The 25,620-nt window shown below is 47.5% G+C and overlaps 2 protein-coding genes across 2 annotated transcripts; one reads left to right on the top strand and one right to left on the bottom strand.

The window, feature by feature from the left end:
- Nucleotides 1-699: 699 nt before the first annotated feature.
- Nucleotides 700-6,079, bottom strand: LOC149343791 (uncharacterized). Its single transcript, XM_089547070.1, has 3 exons — nt 5,781-6,079; nt 5,367-5,491; nt 700-2,045 (listed from the first exon to the last, which is right to left on the bottom strand). Exons 1-3 carry the CDS (start codon nt 6,077-6,079, stop codon nt 700-702), a joined length of 1,770 nt encoding a protein of 589 aa, XP_089403196.1.
- A 6,959-nt stretch (nt 6,080-13,038) lies between these two features.
- Nucleotides 13,039-21,368, top strand: LOC149343790 (uncharacterized). Its single transcript, XM_089542485.1, has 3 exons — nt 13,039-13,090; nt 19,046-19,197; nt 21,006-21,368. The coding sequence occupies exons 1-3, from the start codon at nt 13,039-13,041 to the stop codon at nt 21,366-21,368; spliced, it is 567 nt and encodes a 188-aa protein (XP_089398611.1).
- Nucleotides 21,369-25,620: the final 4,252 nt, after the last annotated feature.

Genomic DNA, 25,620 nt, shown 5'->3' with positions numbered 1-25,620 from the left:
AACTCGTTGGCAAAATTTGTAAGGAGCACACTAGCACAACCGTCTTGTAGTTGGACGAGCCCGCGAGCGACGGCTACTCCCTTCTAGAGCAGCAGGGGTACGTGGCTATCAGCGACACCTTCGTAGTCGTGGAATAAATCGTTCCTTACGAGAACTAGCACACTGGACCGGGGTGGCACCATTACGTCGTCGTCAACAAGTCGCAGAGCAGTGAAGCATGAGTTGTCTGTGTCAGTACGCGCCACGGCCCGTTTAGTCGAGAACGTGACCCGTGCTTCGTGCAGGTCAATGACAGCACCCTTCGTGTGGAGAAAGTAGAGACCGTGGATCAAGTCCCTCGAACACTCACGGAGGACTACAAATTCGCCGACGTACACAAAACACGGATATCGACACTAGCTGTGCACCTGCCGGCGGGGATAATCAGGTGACCCCCAGCAGTGCGAATGCTAGGCCCCGACCACCCCGTCAATACTTTCTTCAGTTGTAAGGCAAGGTCCAGGCACATGACAGAATAGTCGGCACCAGTATCCAGCAAAGCGGTCACGTCGATTCCGTCAATTTTGACGCACAAATCGGAGGTAGCGCGTCGGATGCTGTCGCTACTCGCTCCCGGAGAAACATCGTCGCGTGGTAGTGGCGCAGGAGGATCTTCACAAGTCCCCGCATCAGCGGCCTTGCCTCCAGAGGCCGCTGGAATCAGTTTTCCTGGCGTGGACTGGGAGAACGGCGTCCGGAGTAGCCTGCGGCTTGACGGGGGCTTGGAGAACGGTAGCGTCTCGGCGGCGGTGATCGATCCTCCTGGTGGCCTGACGTGATGTGGTTCTGGCGCGACGACAGATGGAATGCTATCTCCTGCGGCCGTTCCCCGTTCTGAGGGCACGGGTCGTCCGGCACGAAACCACGCAGGCCCACGCGGCGGTATGGGCACGCCCTGTAGAGGTGACCCACCTCGCCACAGTGATAGCAGAGGGGCCGACGATCCGGTCCACGCCATACTTCACTCTTTCGCGGTCGCTGATAGGCTGGCGGAGCGTCACCACGAGGGGAGCTCGACGAGAGCACTGCTGGAGTCGCGGCAGTGACGTCGTACCCAGGAGCCTGGCGCAGGACGGACGCATACGTGGGCCTTGCATCAGGCTGGCGAGGAACCTCGGAAATCTGGTGTTGTTGTGCTGCCAGGCGCACCTCGTCCCGGACGACTTCGCTCAGTGGCGTGAAAGATGGCGTCTCGGACGGCGTACGGAACGCCTGCAGTTCCTCTCTGACGACAGATCGGACCAGCTCGCGTAGAAAGGCCGCGTCGATACCGGGAGGCATGGAGATGGGATCAGACCCGAAGGTGTTGACGTCGCGATTGTACTGGCGGGCTCGCTGTTCCAGCGTCTTCTCCATAGTTGCCGCCTCGGTGAGGAACTCTGCCACAGCGCTTGGTGGGCTGCGCACGAGTCCCGCGAAGAGCTCTTCCTTGACACCCCGCATGAGGTGGCGAAGCTTCTTGTCTTCTGTCATGTTGGGATCCGCGCGCTTAAAAAGGCGGGTCATGTCCTCGTAGTACATGCGTACACTCTCGTTGTGGCGCTGGTTGCGCGAGTGTAACGCAGCTTCTGCTCGCTCTCGACGGTCTGCAGTCGGTAAAGTGGCTTTAAGATTGCGGCAGAAAGCTTCCCAGGAAGTAAACGAAGCTTCATGGTCTTCGAACCATGTCCGTGCCGACTCTTCAAGTGTAAAATAGGCATTGTGGAGCTTACGGTTGTCACTCCAGCCGTTGTAACGGGCAACACGTTCGAAGATCTCGAGCCAATCCTCGGCGTCCTCGAACACGTCGCCATGAAACGACGGGGGTGTTCGTGGCTGATGACAGAGGATGTGCGCCGGGAGCGTGTTCTCAGTTGCCATGGCAGCTGGTGCCTCCGAAGACCGGGGTTGCGTCGCACTGGTTGCAGCCAGAAGGAGTCCAAATTCAGGGGACGCTCCACGGAGGCGGCGGTCGCGGCGCTGGTGAACTGGGCTGAGATTCGTATTGGTCGGTAGCCTACGCGGGTCTGGAAGCGTACCCCGCACCTCCACCAGATTTGTCACGAATATTACACGGCACACCGTTACAACACAAGAACTGTTCCAGTCTGCCGAGCGGTCACCAGCAAGCAGGCGAAGCACTTCTTCCTCGTCACAAGCGAGATGGCGGAGCACTTCTTCTTCATCCAATTGTAAGCTGTATCAATATAAGGTGTTTTTCATTCAACATTTCAATATGTTTATTTCAAAACATGCGAGATTTGCATCAGTGCTGTCTGCATTGTACACCAAGGAGGACATTATGCACGTGACAAAGCTCAATAGCTTCGCTATTACTTAAATGTTATACGTATTTATGCTGAGGTAGGCCTTCACCGACCAAATTTATTCCGGCCCGCAGCCAAATGCGCGTCCCGAGCGAACAGCTCAAGCGATCATTATGTGTATGCACAGGGGAAAAGGATGAAGTGAAATACAGGTAGGTGAAAAGGACGAACTCTTAGTATGCTCACACTAACTGTCCGCGCGGTCAGTTAGCGACCAGCCTGACCGGCGTTAGACCGTTGCAGTGCACTGAATTAAAGGCTTCAGGCGGGAAACGTCGGCAATGTCTGTGCCACGGCAACGGTGGTCCGCAGGTGGATCAACTGCTGGGAAAAACTATCTCAACTCTCCTTTTTATTGAAGGAGGATCAATAGGAAGGAAGCGGTAGTTCACTGGACAAGTTAAATTCAGAATTAAGCAGACACGAATGAAACCACGATGAAACTTGTGCAAAGACGAGGCATCCGCAAAAGGATCCAGAGTAAGATCTCGTCGCCAGCTCGGAACGAGACAACGCGGTGCGTCCTGCGGTGGAGAGCTGCGATCTTCAGGTAGGCTTTAATTTTGAAGGGAGAAAGGTGGACGCATCAGGCCATTCTGTAGGGGAACTGTTCGGAAACAGAAGGGGAGGAGCTAGCAGGGCTCTTGAAGAAACACGCGTCGAGAGGGGTCGTGTTAGTACGACCGTAAACGAGGTCAAACAGGAAGTAACCAGTGATCAGCTCCAACGCGGAATTGTGGACAAAAGTTACAAAAGGAAGGACTGCATCGCAATTTAGGTGGTCATGTTCGAAGTACATGGCAATCATATCTGAAAGTGTGCGATGAAGCCGCTCAGTAAAAAGATTTGTTTGTGGATAGAAGGCAAGGTCATCTTGCGGAGTGAACATGAAGCTTGCAGAATTTCTGCAACAACTGTCGACAGGGACGTCTAGCTGCGGTCATTGAGAAGCACTTGAGCGGCGCCATGGCGCAGCGTGATTGGTTCCAAACAGAAGGTGGTAGCTTCGGGCAGCGAGCCATCATGCAATGCTGCGGTCTCCGTGTAGCGAGGCTGATGGTCGATGGCAGCAGTAGGTATGCAACGATTACCGCGGGTAGAGAGTGCAAGCAATCCGTAGAAGTCGAGGCCGACAACACCCAACGGTGAGGCGAGGCATCGTAGAGGCTGTAGATGTCCGGCGGGAGGTGAAGCCGGCCTTTTTCGACGCTGGCAGAGCCGGCAAGATGAGTCGTACTTATCTACGCTTGAGGAAAGGCAAGGCTAGAAGAAACAGATTTTCAGCGAGTAATGTTTTGCGAAATTATAAGTGACAACTGTGGCATCACTGTGAAGGTTCTCCAAAACACGGGAGCGAAGCGTACGTGGCACCACTGGATCCCAGCTGGTGCAGTCAGGGTGTTGGAAAGTGCGAGGAAAGCAGAGACGATGCGAGGGGCTTGGAGTCTCGGTGCAAACTGGCTTTATTCTTTTGAATGCTGGCGCCTTATCAGGTGGCCGGTTGACTACGGTCGACTTCAGTCGACTACGCTCACGCGCTGTCTGCGCTACTGCTTAGCCGCGGAGTATTTTGTGTTCACCACTGGGCTCATGGAGGAAGGAAAAAACTAAGGAGAGGCCCTGACGTCACTTTTGTGTGAAGCCGCCCCGCAACCGGAAGTTGGCTCGGCTTTCCTCACTATCTTCCTTCTCCACCGAGCTACGGGGCGGGGATCGCGCGCGGCTCGCAAGCGCTTCGTAAAAGAAACGTATCAAAAACCCGCGCCGCTCGCCGCTACACTCCTACACCTCTCTCCTCGCAAACACGCACCTAGACACAGACCGGCGCACAGGTGCGGTGAACCTTTTCCGAAGCCAGGCGAAGAAAGAAGACATTGCGCGCAGCTTATATCTCAGCTCACCATTCTGCTCGGGCTACCGTACACCCGCCTTGTGGCCTTCGAAACGCAGCTCAGCATCGCCGAGAGCGGCTTCATGTTTCTGTGCTGTTTGGTGAGGTGCGAAAGTTCGCTGATCAAAACAATCAACGCTTCTTCGCGTGTCGAAGCGCGGTTCCGGAGTGCCACCTTTTCGCGAGATTCAATTCAATGCATCGATCGCTCCGCGTAACGACACCAAGTTTCACGAACAAAATATCAAATGAGCGGCTATTTGCTGCATTTAAAAGAAATCTTAGATGCGTGCGTAACATCACGACGCCAGGCATGTAGACTTTAACACGCAAGGCCGAACACACCGTGCCGAAAGTCCGTCCACCGCCACCGAGAAACACTCGGGCCCCTAGCAACAACGACGCTAACGACGCCGTACGCCGTTGCTAGTGGCCCGAGTTTTCTTAGCAACAGCCATGGCAAAAGCGACAACGTTGCTAGTGGCCCGACTTTTTAAGCCGAAATTTTGACGTCACTTCCGCCACATTCTCGCCAATGCATTGCGAATACGAAGGGCCTCTTCTTAGTTTTCCTTCCTCCATGACTGGGCTCCTGCCCTTGTGAGAATACGAACGCAACGAAGGAAACCAACACTCGCGCGGCTAGAAGCTGAGGCGATTTCGCGCATTTAAACGTCTGCCACTGCGCGTGTGGTAGCTTTCAGTCTCATAAGTGGGCGCGGGCTTTGCCGCGGTGAAATCGGCTGTCGCGGTACTGCGCGCTTTTGCTTGAGTTCGAGGCGATGGGGCGAAGGTGGGTGTCGTAGAGTGCATGTCCAATGTTTGCAGGTTTAAGTCTGCCCACGAAACTTCCCGCCGGCCTCACATCTCGATAGAGAACATCTTCCGCCCACGACGGAGAACCTTGATGGTCCGTCGTACGGTGCATGCCGTGGTCGTCCTAGAGCGTCATTTCACAGAAACACGTGGCTAAATGCCAGAAGCTCCTTCCTCACGTGCGTTCTCTCTTTGGGCTGTCGCGGAGGTGTGGCGCGGAGCTTTTTATGATTTCACGCAGGCTAGCCGCGTAGTGGTCGATGAAAATGAGGACTTCGGGTAGACCAGACGAAAAAAAAAAAAAACAAACTCGCCGGGCTGACGGAGCGTATTGCCGTAGTCAAGCTCGACAGCACTGCAGTCCAGCCTCGCCTTGAACGCCGCGCGTATGGCCAAGAGCAGAATAGCCAATGCTTCCACCCGAGAGTGCTTCTTTGAGCTGCCGGTGAAGTATTTCAACCATTAGACTGTTCATCGGGTGGTATGCCGTAGTCCTGATGCGCGAGGTGCCCATGAGGTTTGTCAGATTGGCGAACAACGCTGACTCAAATTGGCTTCCTCTATCCGTTGTAATGGAGGAAGGCCCATCAAAACGAAATAGCCAGTGGCTGATAAAAGTGTGAGAAACAGATTCGGCTGTAGTGTTTGCCATCGGAATAGCTTCTGCTCATTGCGTAAACCGGTCGACACAAGCTAGCAAATACGTTTGCGCTGGGCAAGGTGCCCACAGCCAGACAATGTCCACATGAATGCTCTCGATTCGAGCATCTGGTCCTGGAAATGTCTCCAACGGTGTCCCAGTGTGACCCCTGAAGCTTGGAACGTTGACAATCAAGACATCCGCGAGTCCATTGCCGGGAATCGCGGTTAATGCCGGGCCATGCGAAACGTGCCTTGAGAAGCTTTCAGGGTGCTCGAATACCTGTGTGCGACAGCCCGTGTAGCGAGCGTATACTTGACGGCGAAGGCAGGAAGGCTCAAAAAGTCGTGGGTTACCTGTAGACGTGTCACAACAAATGTCTCCCATTTCAGGCAAAGGGAACCACTGCAGGGTGAGTGACGTCGGTGATTCCGGCTAACGGCGACATTTTTAATCATCAAGTTGAGCCGCATCCACTTTTCCGAGGTCTATTCCCGACAGACAAGTAATTGCGTTCACTGGGCTGCGTGAAGGAGCATCGGCGACCGCGTTGTCGACTCCCCTGATGTGATGAATAACCTTGGCGAATTCCGATATGTACGAGAACTGCCGCAGTTCGTAGACAGTGTGAGCGCAGCCATCGTAACTGAGTGAGCGTAAGCGGCTTCTGATCTATCATGACAATGAATTCAGTGCCTTCCAAGCTAAGACCAAAATGAGAGACTGGTGTGTATAGGGCCAACAGCTCACGCCCGAAAGTGCTGTAACGATGCACGGCAGGTGTCTGTTTCCGAGAAAAGAAAGCGATCGGCCGTCATACTTCTTTGCTAAGTTGTTGTAGGACGGCACCCACTACTGCGTCCAACCACCATCGACCATGAGGCAACCAGCATCGACAAGGACGCGCGAACCAGAACGACCGCGTATTGAAGACTACGGAAAAACAAGCGCTGGTTTTGAGGTCGTCCTCGATCGCGCTTCCTTGTCAAGATGAACAATGTACAGTCGGGGACAAAGTCTCCGGACCACGTGTTCCTCAAACGAAGCTTATAGCTCTACTATCAAATAGCGGCTGGAGACCGAACTTGTGGAGATGAAAGAGCAAAAATATGACTTTTACCTCCACAATTGTGGTCTCCAGCTGCCGAATCATAGCAGAGCTATCGGCTTCGTTAGAGGAACACGTGGTCCGGAGACTTTTGTCCCCGAATATACCACGCGCCCAACACGCCATCTTGCTGTAACGTTCCATTGTCAAGTATGCAAGCTTTGGTGGGTAGTGAGACGCGCAGCAAAAGCCCCGGAACTATTCAATATTTGTACGCGTGCTAACAACAAGCGGACTGTGTCTCGATTTTCTATGACGGTGCGTAACACGAATCTGGTGCCGTTTAGAGGCCAGACGGCTTTATAGTTATCTCGGATAGATCATACAAGCATTACGTCGCATACTTTGCTACTTTGTCCAGATGTGTTTGATAGAGGATTTCTTGCTGTGCCACCAGACAGATGTGCATAGCGTACAGGTCACTATTGTTCAAACATGATCAGCTACCGTATGAAAATTATATGCAAAAAATGGTATTGAATAGAAGAAATTGCTGAGGTCATTTGTTCATAACGCGCAATGGTGGAACCAGCGAAACAGACGCAGGAGAAGAACAAGGAGGCAGACACACAACACCGCTGGGTCTCTCGTCTTCACCATCCTTCATCCGTGTGCAATAGATCAAAAATACACTGCTATCAGAACGGCCTATTAAACAGAGCCTCTAACGAACAGAAAGTGAAGTGAAATCTTCGGCCATTTTTTTCCTTGTCACCGTGTAGGTTCATTTTCCGAAAAATGGGTTCACTTAACACCGCTATTCAACGATGCCTCGGGGCACATAATAAACTTCGGTGGAAAAAGAGCGCTTATGATACACAACGTGCCCTACATCAGCGGCCTATATCACCAGCATCGCAGTTGTCGATGGTTTCCGTAAAAGAGGCCCAAATTGGCATAAGTTTTCTAAGAAAGGTTGGATGCAATTAGCGATGAACGTTTTGATTGCCTGATTCCGTGACAACAATGGTAGTACTATTTAAAAGACAGAATCCTTTTCAGAGGGGCATTCCATTTAGAGGAAAGTGCAATGTATTCAACGCGGCGACAATATTCATGCAAGCGGAACCAACGAAGAAGGAAGCAGCTCAGTGATACTAAATCATGCTGTTCTAAGTTTATGTGATGCGGCGCGCAGTCATGATTGTTATTTATCTGTACTCTTTACACGCCGTCAAAACCATGAGTGTCAAGTGTTTATATTGGGGTGCTGTGTCAATGTGACATGACTTCATTGCGTGTCTGTATATGACGGGAACAGCTTGACAGTTTAAATGCGTATATTCATGTGTGCGAGTTTGTTGGTACTGAAAGACAGTGAGAAAATCAATTTATCACGTAACAAGTTCGCGACAGGAAGTCAGGCTTATCTTAAAACGTCTTTTCACAGGAGGAAATTATTGGACAAAAAAGTCCTGAACACTAAAAGCAACAAACAGTGGTATTCGAGCAGTTGAAAAATGCTCCAAATTTATGTAACATACAGATATGCAGCATCTCAAAAAGCTATACATTTTTTTTATATTTTAATACATCTCTAGCTCTTAGCCTTTGAAATAACATTTCTTTAACACAGGAAATGCACGGTTCAGTGTGGAATTAATTGCGTATACTCTGCAATGACAGCGACAATAGTTTTTGTCAGTATATTTTGAACATCAAGATGTCTTGTCTCTCTGGTGCCATCGTCTTCACTGAAAATAGTACCATATAAGAATATTTCGACGAGTAAGATTGCGCCAATGTACAAGTAGAGGAAGTGAGTACAAAAGAGTTTCATTCAAATAAGCTATAAGTAATGTGTAGGGTGACTATTCGCGCTTTCTGGAAAGTGGCGTCTGTATTCATATGGGTCCAGTATCATTGGGCCAGTCTGTTAACCTGTTATGATGCAGATTCGGCGTTGTCCGGAATTTGAAACTTATTTACTCTTTGTACAGGTAGACCTAACAAAAATCGGCTTTGTTATCATGGTAGCAGGAACTGCCTGCAATGTTGCATCGGCTCTGTTCTTTTTCAACTGCAACTGGGAAGCCACGCCTTCGAGGTAGGTGGGTGAGGGATCGTCGGATGTCTCAATTTTCATAACCAATAATTAGGTTGGGTAGGACAGGTAACGCCAAGGCAACATAAGCGGTGGTACATAAGGGTAAGGGATTTGATTCCACGAGAAGGCAAACGAAGTGGTGGGTGGGAGAAAATTAGGTGGGTGGAGGTGGGCAAGAAGTGTGCGGGGACATATGCTGCTGCTGGTGATGATTGGTCGAATAATGTTCATTCTACCATACGTGCTATTTCAAAAATTTGGCAAACCAAGATACCGGGGGATTAGCAACCGAAATTGATAAGAGCCTTACTGATATTCCAAAATATTTATTTATTTATTTACAATACCCCTATGGGCCCTCGTGCGAGGGTATTACATGGGGGGGGGGGGCGATACAAGCATAAAGATATAGCACGGGCATTTGAAACAAAATACACGTAATAATGAATTAAAACTAGTAATGTACACAAATAACATAACAAACAACGCAGAATAAAATACTCAGTAAATGCACATAATACAACAAAAATACCAAATCTGTTAGTCCATGGTTTGCTTTAACGAATGCTGAAACAATTGTAGGTTAACCTCTGTAGCTATGTGTGATGGCAAGTTATTCCAATCTATTGTAGTGCGAGGAATGAATGATTTCGCGTAGAGCAATGAACGGCATGTAATGCGTTTTATTTTGTTATCGTGGTCGCGTCGAGGAAAGACTGCAGGGTGTGGCAAAAAGAAGTCGTCATGGAAGGTGGGATGGTGATACAGTTTGTGAAGTAAGCTTAGGCGAGCGAAATGCCGTCGACATGGTAGCGGTTCCAACTCGGCACGTTGTTTTAATCCTGTGACACTGGTGAAGCGTGAATAATCTGAAAAGATGAAGCGAACAGCACTGTTTTCCAGGGATTCAAGGTTTTGTATGATCTAAGCTTGTTGAGGGTCACATATAGCAGAAGCATACTCAACTTTTGGGCGTATTAGCGTGATGTAAGCAAGTTTTTTTAAGGGTGAAGGCGCGTGTTTAAGATTACGCCTAAGAAGGCCGAGTGTGCGATTTGCTGATGCTAAGATCGTGTTAATATGGTAATGCCAAGTTAGGTCAGACTGAAAGTGAACTCCTAGGTACTTGTAAGTTGTTTTAAATTCAACTCTATGGTTATTGAGGAAGTAGGCTGTAGCAATTCGAGTGGAACGGTTAGTAAACGACATTAACTTTGTTTTAGACGCATTTAGAGACCTTAGCCAGGAAGAACACCAAGCCGTTACAGCGTCAAGATCAGTTTGAAGTGAATGGCGTCGGTTTCATTAGTAATAATACGATATATTACACAATCATCCGCGAATAATCTAATTTGAGACGACACACACTTGGGGAGATCGTTAATAAAAATTTAAAAAGCAGAGGGCCAAGTACAGTTCCCTGGGGGAGGTGAATTGTTTTCTGTTATCGAGAAATTGTTCTAACCATGAAATAACGTTGGGATGGAGATTTAAGTTTGTCAATTTGGTTAGGCGCCTGTGATGGGGAACGTGATCAAAAGCTTTAGAATAGTCTAAAAATACTGAGTCAACCTGTAAGCCAGCGTCTACTCCGGAAAATATGTCATTAGTAAATCAAGCGAGTTGTGTGTCGCATGAATAACCCCTGCGAAAACCGTGCAGGTATTTGAAAATGATATCGTGCTCCTCTAGATAATTAATTACTTGAGTATGAATTATGTGTTCCAGGAGTTTACAGATGTTGCTGGTTAATAAGATAGGGCGATAGTTAAGTGGAATGGTGCGGTCTCCGGATTTGAAAATGGGTATTACTTTCGCTGTAGGCCAGTCGTCAGGAATTGTACCAGATGATAATGATTGTGAAAAAAAGTGATGTCAATGCTTGATAGAGGTATAGAGAGGCATTCTTTATTATTTTGTTATTAAATCCAAGGTGATCAGAGCTAGTAGTAACTCTGAGGTTCTTCAAAAGGGCAAGAATGCCTGATTCACTAATGATAATTTCTGGCATGAAAATATGTTTACTATTTCTTTCGCTTAGTAAATATATTCATTACGTATCTCGTGAAACTATTCACAGCTCCTGGCCTCGATATTGATTTTGTATATGAGGCCTTGGGATCGCCGGTGACTCTTTTCTTGCTTGTCTCGTGGATTCTGCGATCTGTGTCAGACATGACTGCCTCTCATGACATATATCTGGAACAAGTAAAGGCACTTTATTGTACAATCTCTGCTGAAAGAGTATATGTTCGCTATCTCTTTCGCGGTGCTCTACCGATAATGAGACACTAAGGACTGTGATAGAGGGGCTGCGATGAGTAACCCCTCAGCCTCTATTACATGCACAATCGATGCAATTCACAAAATCCTCAAACTAGGACTACGCCGTTACCGTTCAATGACCTTCCAGCTGACGGCAAGTGGCTTATATCTTCTGCTGATTAGTTATTATTTGTTCTAGTCCGTTACGCGTTTTTATCAAGGTATTTTTGGTATTCATGACTGCATGTGGAGCATAAAAGGCAGCACGCTGGGGATCCTTAAGCATTAGTGTTTCGTGGAAGCCCCTACCTTGACGTGTCCGCCGCAACCAACTGGTAAGTTGGCACAGCCTTCTTACGAGGAGAACACCGTTTGAATGTTCATTGCACAGTGCAAGTGTGAATTTTAAAAGATACCTTTCTCGAGGGTGGATTCGGAAATTGACAAGCATTGTAGCTGCAAAATAAATGCAGCACGTGTTTAAGGAATTTTTCTCTCGCACAAACTTTCACTTTGCACGGATCAAAAGTAGAAATGACGTTCGGTCGTGAGAAGTAATTTTGCTATCAAACAAAAGTGCAGCCAGTCGGAGATACGCATATTTAAGCGACAAGTGCGGTTAATTGAATTTCGACAGAGTTTTTTCTTTCATAGTTGCCTCAATTAGAGTTGTACTCTGTTTCACAATCAATTATATTGCCGGCGATTTTTACTTCTAAAAGCTGGGCTCGTATTTCATGATAGCACGCTCCTAGGATAGATGCATAAATTTCTCGGTGGCAGAGCACAACATTGGGTCATGCAGGTTTTATTTGGCGTAAAAAGACACGTGGAACGTTCACAGTGGTTTACGAAATGTCATTTGTACTCAGTTAAAGTTTCTCTGCCACGAAAATGATAAAAAATTCTACTTGTCCAGAGAGTAGTCTCCAAGCTCGCTTTTATCCTAGCTAGTGCTTTTCTATCTTCGGACCATTTCCCCTTTAAAACCAAGCGACAGGCTTATCTGCTTTATGGGCCTGCTTCATGTAAACTCTGCTTTCCTGGAGAGCCCGTTCCTCATGCGCCAAAAATCTGACATTATAAATTTTTAGTTAGGACCGCCGCGGTGGCTCGGTCTTTATGGTGCTCGGCTGCTGACCCGACAGACACGGGTTCAATCCCGGCCGCGGCCGTAGAATTTCTTTGGAGGAGAAATTCTACAGGCCCGTGTACTGTGCGATGTCAGTACACGTTAAAAAACACCAGGTGGTCGAAATTTCCGCAGCCGTTCACTACGGCGTCTCTCATAGCCTGAGACGCTTTCGGACGTTAAACCCCATAAACCAAACAAAATTATTAGTTAGGTGCCTTGAAGCTAGCTTAAAGATGCTTTTTATGTGTTTACTTGGTAACAATTTTATTCCTAAAAGACATTCTCCCGGCCCGATAATAAACTGCAGAAATTCCACAGGGTTAACTAGAATGTATGGTTTGGGCAAGCGGTGATTACACCATGCTGCTATTATAAAAAAAAGAAACTTCTACGCAAACAGACTGGTTTTTCAAGTGTGAGTGCATCCTTGGCAGTGCTGTATCCAGGCCGAGCGTTAAACAGGCATTACCTACACCAGAACTGCTTTCCAGTGAAGCATCACATCACCGCCTGCGTAAAAACAACGGTCTTTTAAAGTAAAGTACCTCCATGGAAAACATGAATATGCCTAAATTTTTCACTATTCGCGCTTACCAGAATCTTCATGCTTAACTGTATTGTAATACTTAGGTGAAGCTATTCAGATGGAGAACTAGAACTTGAGTTGCGCACCATAATGCTGCGTGTCTATTGCCGCGTAGAGTGGCCACAAATCTACATATTTGCACATTTAATCTGAACTGATTACGAAAAATCACCGTTATATTCTTCCACTTTCTTTTACAGGCACCATGAATGCCATTACTGCCGCTATTTGTGTGCTTGGCGTTTTTTTCGTCGCAGGTGAGTTTAACATTACTCCTGCCTAACGTGAGGTGGCGCTATACTCTGATATTCATTTATTCGGCCAGACAGTTTAACAAATTTCTCTTTCAGAAAGTAAGGAAAGAGGAAGGAAGGAAGGAAAGAGACTTTAATGGATAATGGAGAGGTCTGCCTGGTTATAGGCCTGGCATGCTACTCCAGGTGAGGATGAAAGAAGAGAAGAGGGTGAAAAAAAAAAAAAAGTTACATCAAACATACTCAACACTCACGCACTCTCACACACACAATGATTATCAAAGTATGTCCACTAAAACCATGTCCCTTAGATGACTATCAAAGTATGTCCACTAAACCCGTGTCCCTTAGAAAAACTAAGAAAGCTTTTGTCCCTCGCTCAGCCGAAGTTACATCAGTCCAGGGTCCAAGGACATGCTCCAGGCGCACGAGGTCGTCCTGACGAAGTCCTAAAGCACCTAACAGTGCCTTGCGATGAGTAATAAAGATTTGGCAGTGGCAAATCAAGTGTTCAATATCTTCGCGCACACCACATGTCGGGCACAGAGGGCTACTTGATACACCAATTTTATGAAGATAAAATTTAGAAAAGGCAACGTCCAGACGAATTCGGTGCAGGCAATTACGGTCACGTCTATTTAAATTCCGGGGCATGCGGAATTCACAAACGGGGTCAATGCGAAAGAGGGGTCTGTATTGACGCCGCGGATCACACCACAAAGAGCGTTGCGTCTGCCAGGCTTTAGTAGCGAGAAGTCTCGCGCCATCACTACGAGAAAAGGGTATCGGTAGAACCAAGGAGGTGTCGCCATGCGCCGATCTTGCTGCACCGTCAGCACGATCATTGCCTGCGAGGCCACAGTGAGCGGGTAACCACTGAAGCACAACACGATGACGTAACTCACAGGCCTCGGTGTGTAACCTATTCAAGTCGTCGACGATCTGTTCTTGAAGGCTTCCTGGTGAATTTATCGCCTGTAGTGCAGCGCGAGAGTCACTGAAGACCACCCACGCTGTTGGCGGTTGTTGTAGGATGTAAGTAAATGCAACACGCAGAGCAGCCAGCTCAGTAGCAGTAGTCGAGGTGCGGTGACTGAGTATCGCTGAAATTGTGGTGCATGTTGACGGAATCCAGACGCCAATCGCAGATGACAAGGACGTGACAGAGCCATCAGTGTAGATGTGACGGTACGCATTGTAGCAACTATGAATGTGCTCAAGCGCAAAGTATTTAAGTGCAGGATTGGGGGTGTTTGTTTTTCTTTTAATGCCAGGGATTGTGATCTTAATTTGCCATGCTGCATACCTCCAAGGTGCGGTGGAGGTTGTGACAGGACGCTGGTACTGTGATGGGAGAATGTTAGAAATTTCCTCCATGCAGTACTCAGCGAGTGGGTGGTTTGGTACACGAGCCACAAACCGCACCTGGGCACGAAGGAGCTCCTGGGTTAAAAGCACTGATGCCGATAGACGTCTGCTCTCAGCTAGAGTACCCATTGTGGAGGTGTTTTTGGGAAGGCCAAGACAGATTCGCAAGGCTTTAGCTTGCATGGCTTCAAGGATTTTAATATTAGTTTGCGAAATACCGTCCAAAGCTGGGAGACTGTAGAGCAGAAGGCCTTCACAGAGGGCTCCATAGAATCGAAGTAATGATGGTGTAGAACAGCCTGTTCTGCTGGTGGAGAACATACGAAAAATAGAGGCGTAAGAGCAGAGCTTGACTTTCATCTGTTGCACATGTGGGGACCATGACAGTGACCTGTCAAACGTTACCCCCAGAAATTTATGGGTTGTGACGTACGGTATTGGAGTACCAGCAACTTTCAGCCCGTAGCGCGAAAGATCACGCCTTGAAAATGCAATTGCTGAGCTTTTATCGGACGAGATGGCGAGACCGCGCTTGCTTAAGAATGATTCAATGGAGCCTATTGCCCTCTGTAGACGGGCATGCACAATGCGCCTATTGCGTCCGGAACACCATATACAGATGTCATCTGCATAAAGGGAGATTTCAACTGTCGGTGGCAAGCATTTTTTCAAGCCAACAAGTGAGAGATTGAAAAGGGTGGGACTTAGTATACCCCCCTGAGGTACTCCGCGAGATATTTGATGCGGAGCTGTGTCACCTTCACATGTTGACATAAAAATCGATCTCTCATGAAGATAGTCACGCAGCCAATTATACATTCGTCCGGTAATGCCAATTGATTGTAAAGATGAGTGAATTGCCTCATGTGTGACGTTGTCAAAAGCTCCCTTCACGTCAAGAAACACTGCAATGGTCATAGCCCGCACTGCTTTGCTGCGTTTGACACAATTGGCAAGGGCAATAACATTGTCAATGCTGCTGCGACCTTTTCGAAAACCAGACATAGTCGGAGGATAAATTCCCCTGTTTGTCAGGTCCCAGGTTAAACGGGAGTGAACCATTTTTTCCATCAACTTCCCGACGCAACTTAGAAGGGCTATAGGACGATAAGCGTTTAAGTCAGTTGATGGTTTTCCAGGCTTGAGGATGGGTATGACACGCGCACGCTTCCAACACGTTTCAAGGCGGCCGAACTCCCAGGAGGTGTTATAAACTGCGAGGAGTTGAACCTTGGCGCTAGTTGTCAGGTGAGAGAGGGCAGTGTAGCTTATGCCATCTGGTCCAGGGCAGGATCTTTTATTGGTAGTTGCCAGAGCCACATGAAGTTCATGCATAGTGAACGGTTCGTCAAGGAGGGCGGTGTTAGGAGAAGAGATAAATCTTTGGGGAGATCGTGGCACCGATACGGCTGATGAGCGAGCAATTATCTTAGAACAGAAAGCCTCCGCTGCGTCAAGACGAGAAATATTCGCATTCAGAGCTACGCACTCAAAAGGAGTTAATGGTGCCGGCTGACTACTGAGGCTGCGCACAATGCTCCAAATCTTCGAAAGGGGCTTTCTGGGATCGAGCTTTGCGCAGAAAGATCGCCATTCCCGTCTTGCGAGTTTGTCCAAATGGCGCTGAACGTGTTTCTGTGCACGCCTAGCAACGCTGATGTCTTCTCTGTTATTGGTCCTGCGTGCTCGTCTCTCTGCTCTGCGGCGAATTGCTCGAAGTCGCTCATATTGAGCATCTACACTTGAGTACACTGTTGGTAAGGTTACAACTTTAGTGCTGGACGTTTTAGCACGTGCTACAGCATCAATAAAGTTTTCATAATCAAGGTGGGAGAGCTGCAATTTCTCTAATGTGTCAGAGAAAACATTCCAATTCGTGTAGCGTACCTTAAGCCGCTCGGAACTTAAAGAAGCACCACTAACCTTAATATACGTAGGTAGATGATCGCTGCCATGAGTTTCTATGTCCACATTCCAAGTTGCTGAAGACGACAGAGGCGCAGAAATCATAGAAATGTCAAGGGCACTAGACCTTGCACCTTGATAAAACGTTGCCAGGCCGTTGTTGAGGAAAGTTAAATTGTTGGACTGTGCAAAATCAAATAACTGTTGTCCTCTGGCTGTTGATCTGGTGCCTCCCCAAGCAGGATGGTGTGCATTGAAGTCGCCCGTTATGATGTGTGGTGCAGGAGTACTGCGCACTATATCCTGAAGGCGGTCAACGTCAAATGTGACACGCGGGGGTATGTAACCAACGATCACTGTGAATGACATATTCATGATCTTGACGGTGGCTGCAACATATTCATTCCGTGAGTCGGCAGGTATCGGATGTGAGATGGAGGTGACGTCTTTCCGAACAGCTAAAAGAACTCTGCTGATGTCAGTGCCGGTCATCGAGTTCTGAACGGTATAGCCTGAAAGACGAATGGTAGTACGCAGACGAGATTCTGCTATGGCAACAATCGGGAAACGGTGTTTTGAGACAAATTGTCGGAAATCAGACAATCGTGGACGAAGGCTACAGGCATTCCATTGAAAGATTGTGGCCGTGTTACGGATGCTTTGCACGCTAGGGAGAGTAGCTGGTCTGTTGACTGCTACTGCCATTGTGCAAGTAGAGGTGAGATGAAATCAAGGATTGTAAGGATGGCATGTGCCACCGGCGAGGAGAGTGGTGTAAGAAAAGCGCGGATGGCCTCAACAAGCGAACACAGTAGGGAACTGGTACTGGTACCGTCGGAGGTTTGACGTATAGATCTTTCGCGCGAATGGTTCCAGGCTGTATACTGCGGCTGCCGTGGAGTATTCAGACTTGTACTCGCTATCGGAGGTGGCTGAACGTTTTGGCGCTCTGGAAGAGGAGGGAACTCAACTACGTCCTCAATGCGTAGGTGACTCGCTTTATCTTTATCTTTATCCGATTGTTGAGGAGCTTTCTTTCCCGGCGATGATTTTTTTCTGCTGCGACTGCCCCGAATTTTATTTTGCTCAATTAAAGCAGATTTTGCTGTCTTATAATCTGTATTTTTGGAGTTCTTGTATTTGTAGATGATCTTCTCCTTTTGATAGGCAGTGCATTGAATAAAGGTCGCTTCATGCTGCTTCCCGCAGTTTGGACAAAGGGGGTCATCACTTGCACATTCATTTCGGCCATGGCTCCCACCGCAACGGGAGCAGCGCAAGGCAAGTCGACAAGCGCTAGCCACATGGCCGAAGCGCTGACATTTGGTGCATTGGCGCGGTTTTTGAATATACTCGTACGCACGATATCTAGTGTAGCCGAGAATGACGTATTGCGGCGCAGATTCTGTCGCAAATACAATCCGGATGTTTTCTGAATTGCCAAGCCGGCGGACAGATTTGATTGGAGCTCTCTGTAGTAGCGCAGAGTAAATCTCTGATTGAGAAAGATCCAGGGGGACACCCTTGATGACACCAACACCGCAGTTGCTGGGACGAGGCTCATAGGCTTGAACGGCAACTCCAGCTATGCTTGTTAATTGCAGAAGGCGTTCTGTAGCGTGCGCTGTACGGGTGTCAACTGCCAGAAGGTTTAGACGCTCGTTAGGGCGAACTTGAAGAACACCGTCTGGAGCCACAGATTCAAATCCTTGTCGCAATGTCAGTGGATTAAAGCGGGTAATGCGGTGTCCAGAATCCACTGGCTTGATGACAACTGTAAGGTTGTGCCTAGGCGTTTGAGTTACATTGGGAGTGTCGGCACTCAAAAGTGACCGCTTTGAGCTGCGACGACGCTTGGAAGGCACTTGAAAAAATTTCTTAGACCCTTCTCCGGACTTCGCAGTGGTGTCCATGTAGATGATGGTAGACGAATCTGACGAATCAGAAAAATCATCCTGACCTGAAGGTAGCGGCAGATCACGGCTTAAGTTGGAAGCTTCAGGGATGCGATGTCCATGGAGGTCTGGATATGCTGGTCCTGACGCAGCTGGAGCAGAAGGGTAGCTGCAGGGCACCAGGTGTGAGGTAGCAGGTAGGGCTTGCACAGCAGGTATGACCAGCTGAGCTGGGCCTGACGGAATGTCAGGAGAACATTCAGGTGTTGAGACCGGGTGCGGCACCGGCGGAGCCGCACCCACCGTCGGAATCATACCTCGATGTTGCAGTGCAGGTTACTTGAACAGAAGTGTTCAACACCGATCACAAAACATCCACAAAGATTAGCAGAGACGAGCGGGCACAGCCCGACAGCTCCCTGACTTCTTCCAAGAGATGTCTTTGTGCTTTTAATGGACTACTAAACTGTTCAAGCTACTTTAGGCAGCTATATTTTCGCACTTTTGGAGTGACTGACCTAGACAGAGTGGGAGCCCATTTAAGACCAATGGTGGGTTGTTCAACACGTACCTCAATGGCGCCGCCCTTTCTAGTTGAATGGTACCATCAACGCTATCCGCTAAAATTCAGCTGTAGAGGACTTGTAGAGTAAAAAATAAATTTGGCGTGGCGTAGTTCTTTAAGGGAAGGGTGCTCTTAGTATTGGGGCGGCGTTTTCGAAGCCTAATATAAGACCATTTCTCCCTAAGGTCATATACATATAGCGGTGAAATACTCACTTCGTTGCAGCTTCAGCGGAAACTTCCGTAGAGCAAGAGCAGTCGTTGGAGGTGGTGTTGGATCTGCGATCCAAAATGGCCGCCGATGAAGCCGTGCTGGTGGGACACATTCTGCGCGACGTCGCCCACGAGCTTCAACAAGACGCAGAACTGGAAAGCGAGGTGAACCATCAAACAACTATTTGGACACGCGCAGAGAACTCGTTGAAAAGGAAAAAAAAAACAAAAGCATCGTTTGCACCTGAAATAAAAACACCCTAGCGCCTACACCATAACATAAGATGTCTTCAGCTGGTCCATTGAGTACCACCCAAAATCTGAGGCAGCATATCCGGTGCGATCTCTAGACCTCACTGAAAATTTCAACACTGATCAACGCAACAGAGTTATTGTTTGCGAAATAAATATTCTTTGTTAGCAGTTAGAAAAATCATTGTTTGTTAGAAATATTGATCACCTTAGCCTTCATAAGAGGTTAGAAAGGAAAAGATTGCGACGTCCGTTCAATACAAGAGAAATCGCCTGAATATAATTAAATGCGCATGGGATTTCATATTCACCTACTGTGAGTTCGGCTGCCTAATTATTCTGAAAATCTAGGAAGGCATAGAGCCTCTGATCAAACATTGTGTTTAATTGTGATGTACTGGTATACAAGGGGCACTTTAATGAATAAATAAAATGGAAGAATCAAGCTATGAGGCATTCTTCACTCCTGGTTGTCGGTTTGAACAAGAAACTGCATGTGTTCATGCTGAGGAGAGAAATAGGGAAAAAAACCTGGTTTCCAAGGAATGGAATTTGTTTAGTCACAGAACCCGTACGAACGAATGGAAGCAATACCGGACTTTATTTAATTAGGCATCATCGAGTATATATTTATATCATCTAAATACCGCGCAATTCTGTGTATATAAAAGCACTGGTAATTATCATCTTAACATTTGCACGCAGTACTTGTTAAATTTTTTTTTATCTCACAAACTGCAAGCACGCGACTGGAGGCGCAAATAATTGTACAGGGTCACGTGATAAAATTTCTGGGGTCACTTAGGTCACCTTAACAGTGGAATACGACAGGGTTAGCGGCAACATTGCTGCTACATTTTTCTGAATGTCTGAGAATTTATTGGCACAAACCTAATCACGCACTCAGTAAATCTTCTTTTATTTCCTCGCCATACACCCTTTCAGTATAGTCGTTGATGTCGGTGGGTTGAGAAGCCATCGACCCCTTCCACCCGAACGGCTCAACCCTGCTTGCATCGACCTTTTACAGTTGAGCGGGAATGGGCAAAACCGGCGCTGTGGTCATGTGACGTTGTGACGCCATCGCATTCTCGAGCAATAATCGACACTTTCCTCCAATTGCATCCAGCCTGCTTTCTTGCCCTTTCCCAGTTGCGAGCGAAAGGCCGATAGGATCGCTGTGGAAATTGAACGAATTTATTCAATTTAATCGAGCAACGCTCCTTTAACGCAAATTTATTTCTGACGCATTTCGTTGGAGGCTAGGTTGAACAAAGCGTACAACCTGTGCCAAATTTAAGGGCAGTGAAGAAATTGAAACAGGCAGCAACAACTGCGATTTCAGTCTGAAGGAAGTGGCCACACTTCAAAGGCTGCCGCCGTGAATGTCGCCCCATGAACGCAACATCCTGCTTGATGCATTATTAGAGAGTAGAACTCTGTGGAAGTCTTCCATCAGCAGAAATCGGTCCTACACCGATTAAGCTTTGCGCTGGGTATTTCGCTGTATCTCCGTAGTGGTGGTGGATTCAGCTTGGTCTCGGCGCTTGAATGCGCTTGTGTGAATGAGCCATATTGCTATCGCATTATAAACAAATGCGAACAGCACGCCAACTACGCGCTCGGCTGATCGCATTTCATTTTATCGGGATCGCACTGCCTATAGTAGGTTTGAAGCCTTAGATTATGCTTAAGCATTATGTTTTATTGTTCTATTTCAGGTGGATGAGTATTTTTTGCGTAAATTCTGGAATAAGACCAAGGAAGCAATGAAGAAGGCTGGTCGAAAAATCAAGAAGGCTGCTAATAAAGTTACACCCTACATCAAGAACGCTGTCAAGGAAGTCGGCGAGTCCATCTATAACGCAGTCCTCCCGATCATAAAAGAGAAGTCTGAGAAGAAAGCCACTGAAGTCGTGACAAAGTTCTTTGCCAAGAACTTGGGCGTCTACGCTCTGCATGATTCCGTCAGTCGTACCGACTTTGTACGCAATCTGTGCACTCTTATGGATGAAGAAGGCAAACGGCTTATTGAACACGGCGAGAAACTGAGCGCCCATAGATTTGTTTTCTCCACTGATTAGTGGGTGCCTAGAAGCCAGCGCCTGCAACAGGTGATAACTTGATTAGACCCTCGTGGACTGTTTTGTACGTTGATGGAATGCAGCCGTATAATTTCGTGTATTTATTCCAACCCCAGTCATGAAAAGTCGCTCTGATAAACCTTGTGACGTAACATTGGCAGCCATTCAACAATTTTTCTTCAAGAAGTTTATATGGGTGCTACTTTCGTTGACGAACAATAAAACCACCATGTTTTTTGTCAAGTAATTGTAGTTTATTTTGCATGTCTTCAAACCAAAAAGGAGGCAGCTTACGAACCTAAATTTAAGCGGCCTCACGCAGGCTTCGTACAGTTGGTAGACTCCCACTGCAAGAGCTGCATTTACATCACAATTAACGAACTTACATTACTGGGACATCAATCTAAATAGATGGCTGGTATAGGCTGTTATAAGCAATGCCTATGCACAGCAGGGAACAGAAGGTTTGCGCATGGATAGAAAGGGTAACTGAAACATTGCCGATACTCTTTCTGGTCTACAGGTGCAGACAGCTGTGTGAACTTTGTTATCATTTACGAAATTTTTAAAGACACCTGCAGCACCAGAAAAGGACTATTGAATGGGGAATCTACGAGGAAGTCAAATATCACAAGTGTCGTAGTGAGGTGATGAGACTTTCATACAAGAAACAAAATAGGCATAATAGAGAAAAAAAACAGGCGCACGCTCGCGCACGTTGAATATTAAAGTGGCACGATAAAATGATTTTAGAATAAATTCCCGAAAATCTTTCAGAGTTGGGCCGGCGACAATGGTTTTGGCACTCTGTTCTACACAAATATGACATGAGTAAAGGAACAGTACTGATTATCGTTTGTTCGATACTTCACTTCTCGTACCTTAAAGGCATGATCACAATATGCAGAGACACAGTGTGTGTAACCGAAACATACAGAGCATTACCAATCGCTGTTTTGTTGAAACCGATGTGAATGAACATTTCTAACTTCACAGCGCAGGTGTCTACTACTGAAAATTTATAAACTAAAATACTTCGTAACTTCTGAAACACTGTGGCTAGTCGCTTACGATAAAGTGAGTTGCCCGTGACTGCGTAGATCCCACACCGTACTGGCATATTTAAGAATGGGTGCGACGTATGTGAGGTACAGCAGAGAGTTTATATATACTGCGGCTTTATGAAAGTCAACGAACATTGATACATTTACTATGCTTTCCGCATTATATAAGGTGCTTTTCTTTCAACATTTAAATATTTTTATTTCAAAACATGCGAGATTAACATCAGTGCTGTTTGTATTGTACACCAGGGCGGACATTATGCACATGACAAAGCTCAATCGTAGCGCTACTACTTAAATATTAAACGTATTTGTGGTAAGGCAGGACTTCACCGACCAAGTTTATTCTGGCCCGCAGCCAAAGGCGCGTCCCTAGCGAACCGCTCAAGCGATCATTATGAGTATGCACAGGGGAAAAGGATGAATTCACATAGAGGTAGGTGAAAAGAACGAACTCTTAGTGTGCTTATTTCAATTTACGCATCTGAATTTCTTTCATTTATTTCCTAATTATTATTATTATCATTATTACCATTACATTTTTTCCTTATTTATTTACATGTTTAACATTCTGAGTACCTATCAGTTGCCGCCTATGTCTTAGCCAATCCCCCGCCGTCGGAACGCACCATTATTTACAGGACAACAACAGCAGCTGTCGGCGCGGTCAGTCGCGACCAGCCTGACCACCGCTAGACCGTTGCAGTGTACAGAAAATTAATGTTTTAGGCGGGAAACGTGGACAGTGTCTGTGCAACGGTAACGGTGGTTTGCAGGAGGTTCAACTGCTGGCAAAAACTAGCTCAACACTCCATTCCATTGAAGGAGGAGGATCAACAGGAATGACGCTGTAGTTCACTGGACAATTAAATTGAGCATTGAGCAGACGCGAATGAAACCGCGCTGAAACTTGCACAATGAAGAGGCATCCGCAAAATTATCCAAAGTCGCCAGCGCGGAACGAGACAACGCGGTGCGTCCCGCGGTGGAGACACTTGCGATCTTCAGGTAAGCTTTATTGTTGAAGGGAGGAAGGTGGACGCATCGGCCATTCTGTAGAGCAACTGTCCGGGAACAGAAGGCGAGCAGCTAGCAGGGGTCTTGAAGAAACACGCGTCGAGAGGGGTGGTCATGTTTGAAGTACATGGCAATTTTGGTGGTCATGTTTGAAGTATATGGCAATCATAACTGAAACTTTAAGATTAAACCGCTCAGTAAGATGATTTATTTGCGGGTGGAAGGCAAGGGCGTCTTGAGGAGTGAACATTGAGCATGCAGAACATCTGCAACAACTGTCAACAGAAACGTCCAGCTGCGGTCATTGAGAAGCACTTGCGCGGCGCCATGGCGCAGTGTGATTGGTTCCAAACAGAAGGTGGTAGCTTCGGGAGCCGAGCCATCATGCAACGCTGCGGTCTTCGTGTAGCGAGGCAGATGGTCGATGGCAGTGGATATCCAACGATTCCCGCAGGTGGAGAGTGCAAGCGAGCCATACAAGTCGAGGCCGACAACGCCCAATGGTTTGGCGAGGCATGGTAAATGTTGCAGATGTCCAGCCGGAGGTAAAGTCAGCCATTTTCGACGCTGACAGAGCCGGCAACATGAGTCGTACTTAGCCATGCTTCAGGAAAGACAAGGCTAGAAGAAACAGATTTTCACGAGGTCATATTTGGGAGATTATAAGTCACAAACCATATCGTCATTGTGGAGGGTCTCCACAATACGGGAGCGAAGCCTACGTGGCACCACTGGATCCAAGCGAGTGCAGTCAGGATGCTGGAAAGTGCGAGGAAAGCAGAGACGATGCCAGGGGCTTGGAGTCTCGGTGCCAACTGGTTTTATTATTTTGTATGCCGGCCCCTTCTCGGGTGGCCGGTTGACTACAGCCCAGAACGATCGACTACGCTTACGCGCTCACGCGCTGGCAGCGCCCCTTCTTAGCGGCGGCGTATTTTTCGCTCACAAGGGCAGTGAGCATAGCGTACAACCCACCATTCTCGCGTTTCAACTCGTGAAGCGGCCTGTATGCCCAACTTTTAAGTGATGTTGAAAGTGTATTCATGGAGAAGAAGAACCGAGCGGACAAGGCGTTCAGTCCAGTTTTCTGAGACTTGACAACCAGCATAAAACGTGGGGATCTGTGATGGCCGTGAAGTGGCGGCCGTAAAAGCAGGGGCGGAATTTATGAACTGGGAAAACGATGGCAAAACGTGCCCCCTCAATTGTGGTGTAGTTACCGTCCGCATGTGGCAGAGCGCGGCTGGCGATCGCAAAAGCTCTCTCGAGAGAACTACCACGGTCCAGAAGGACAGTGCCAAGGCCGCGGCTGTTAGCGTCAGTATGTACAATGGTGGGAGCAGCATTGTCGAAGTGGCCAGAGACAGGGTCAGAGGTGAGAGCTGTCTTGAGAGTTTGAAAGGCACTTGCGCATTGCAGACCAAATGAAATTGCTCTGAGCGGTGAGAAGCTGATACATTAGCGAGGCACTGACAGTGAAATACTGATAGACCCACGTAAATAAGAGGACAGCTGAAGGAAACCACGCAGTTCTTTTGCCCACTGGAGAATAGAAACACCCTGTACATCGGCAAGCTTATAAAGGTCACGTCTAATGCCGTCTGGACTGAAAAGGTGGTCCAAGATCATAATTTTTGTACAGGAGAAATGACGCTTTTTGTATTGAGTAGAAGGCCAGCGGAAGCAAAAATCGCTTCATAGATCCGGTGTAAATGGCGACGAAAAGCAAAGAGAAAGCAGCAATGCTATCTAGGTAGCATAAGCAGGTTTTGCATTTCATGCCGCTTAGGAATATATCTATCGTGGGTTAAAAGCAGCGGAGGCATTACAGAGTCCAATGACACAACACTGAATTCGTAAAGCTCGTCAAGAATGCCAAAAGCTTTTTTTTTCTTGACTTCATGATCTGGGAATGTGCCCGTAGCCGGTACGAAAATCTCTGTTGGAAAAGTATGCGCACCCTTTGGGGAAACTTAATAATCATCAATCAGGGGGAAATGGGAAATACCTTTGTGAGTGATCATTTGTGGACGTGGTAATCATCTAAAAATTGCACTTACCCGTTTTTCTTCTTTATTAATACTTCCGCAGAAGACCATGTATGGGCCGAGGGGCGAATAATTTTTCGATGGAGCGTATCACTCACATTGCCCCAGATAATTTTCCAGATA

This window comes from Amblyomma mixtum, chromosome 5 (assembly GCF_055824585.1).
Source record: "Amblyomma mixtum isolate Tamu chromosome 5, ASM5582458v1, whole genome shotgun sequence".
Classification (NCBI taxonomy): Eukaryota; Metazoa; Arthropoda; class Arachnida; order Ixodida; family Ixodidae; genus Amblyomma; species Amblyomma mixtum.
This window is presented reverse-complemented; position numbering and strand designations above follow the sequence as displayed.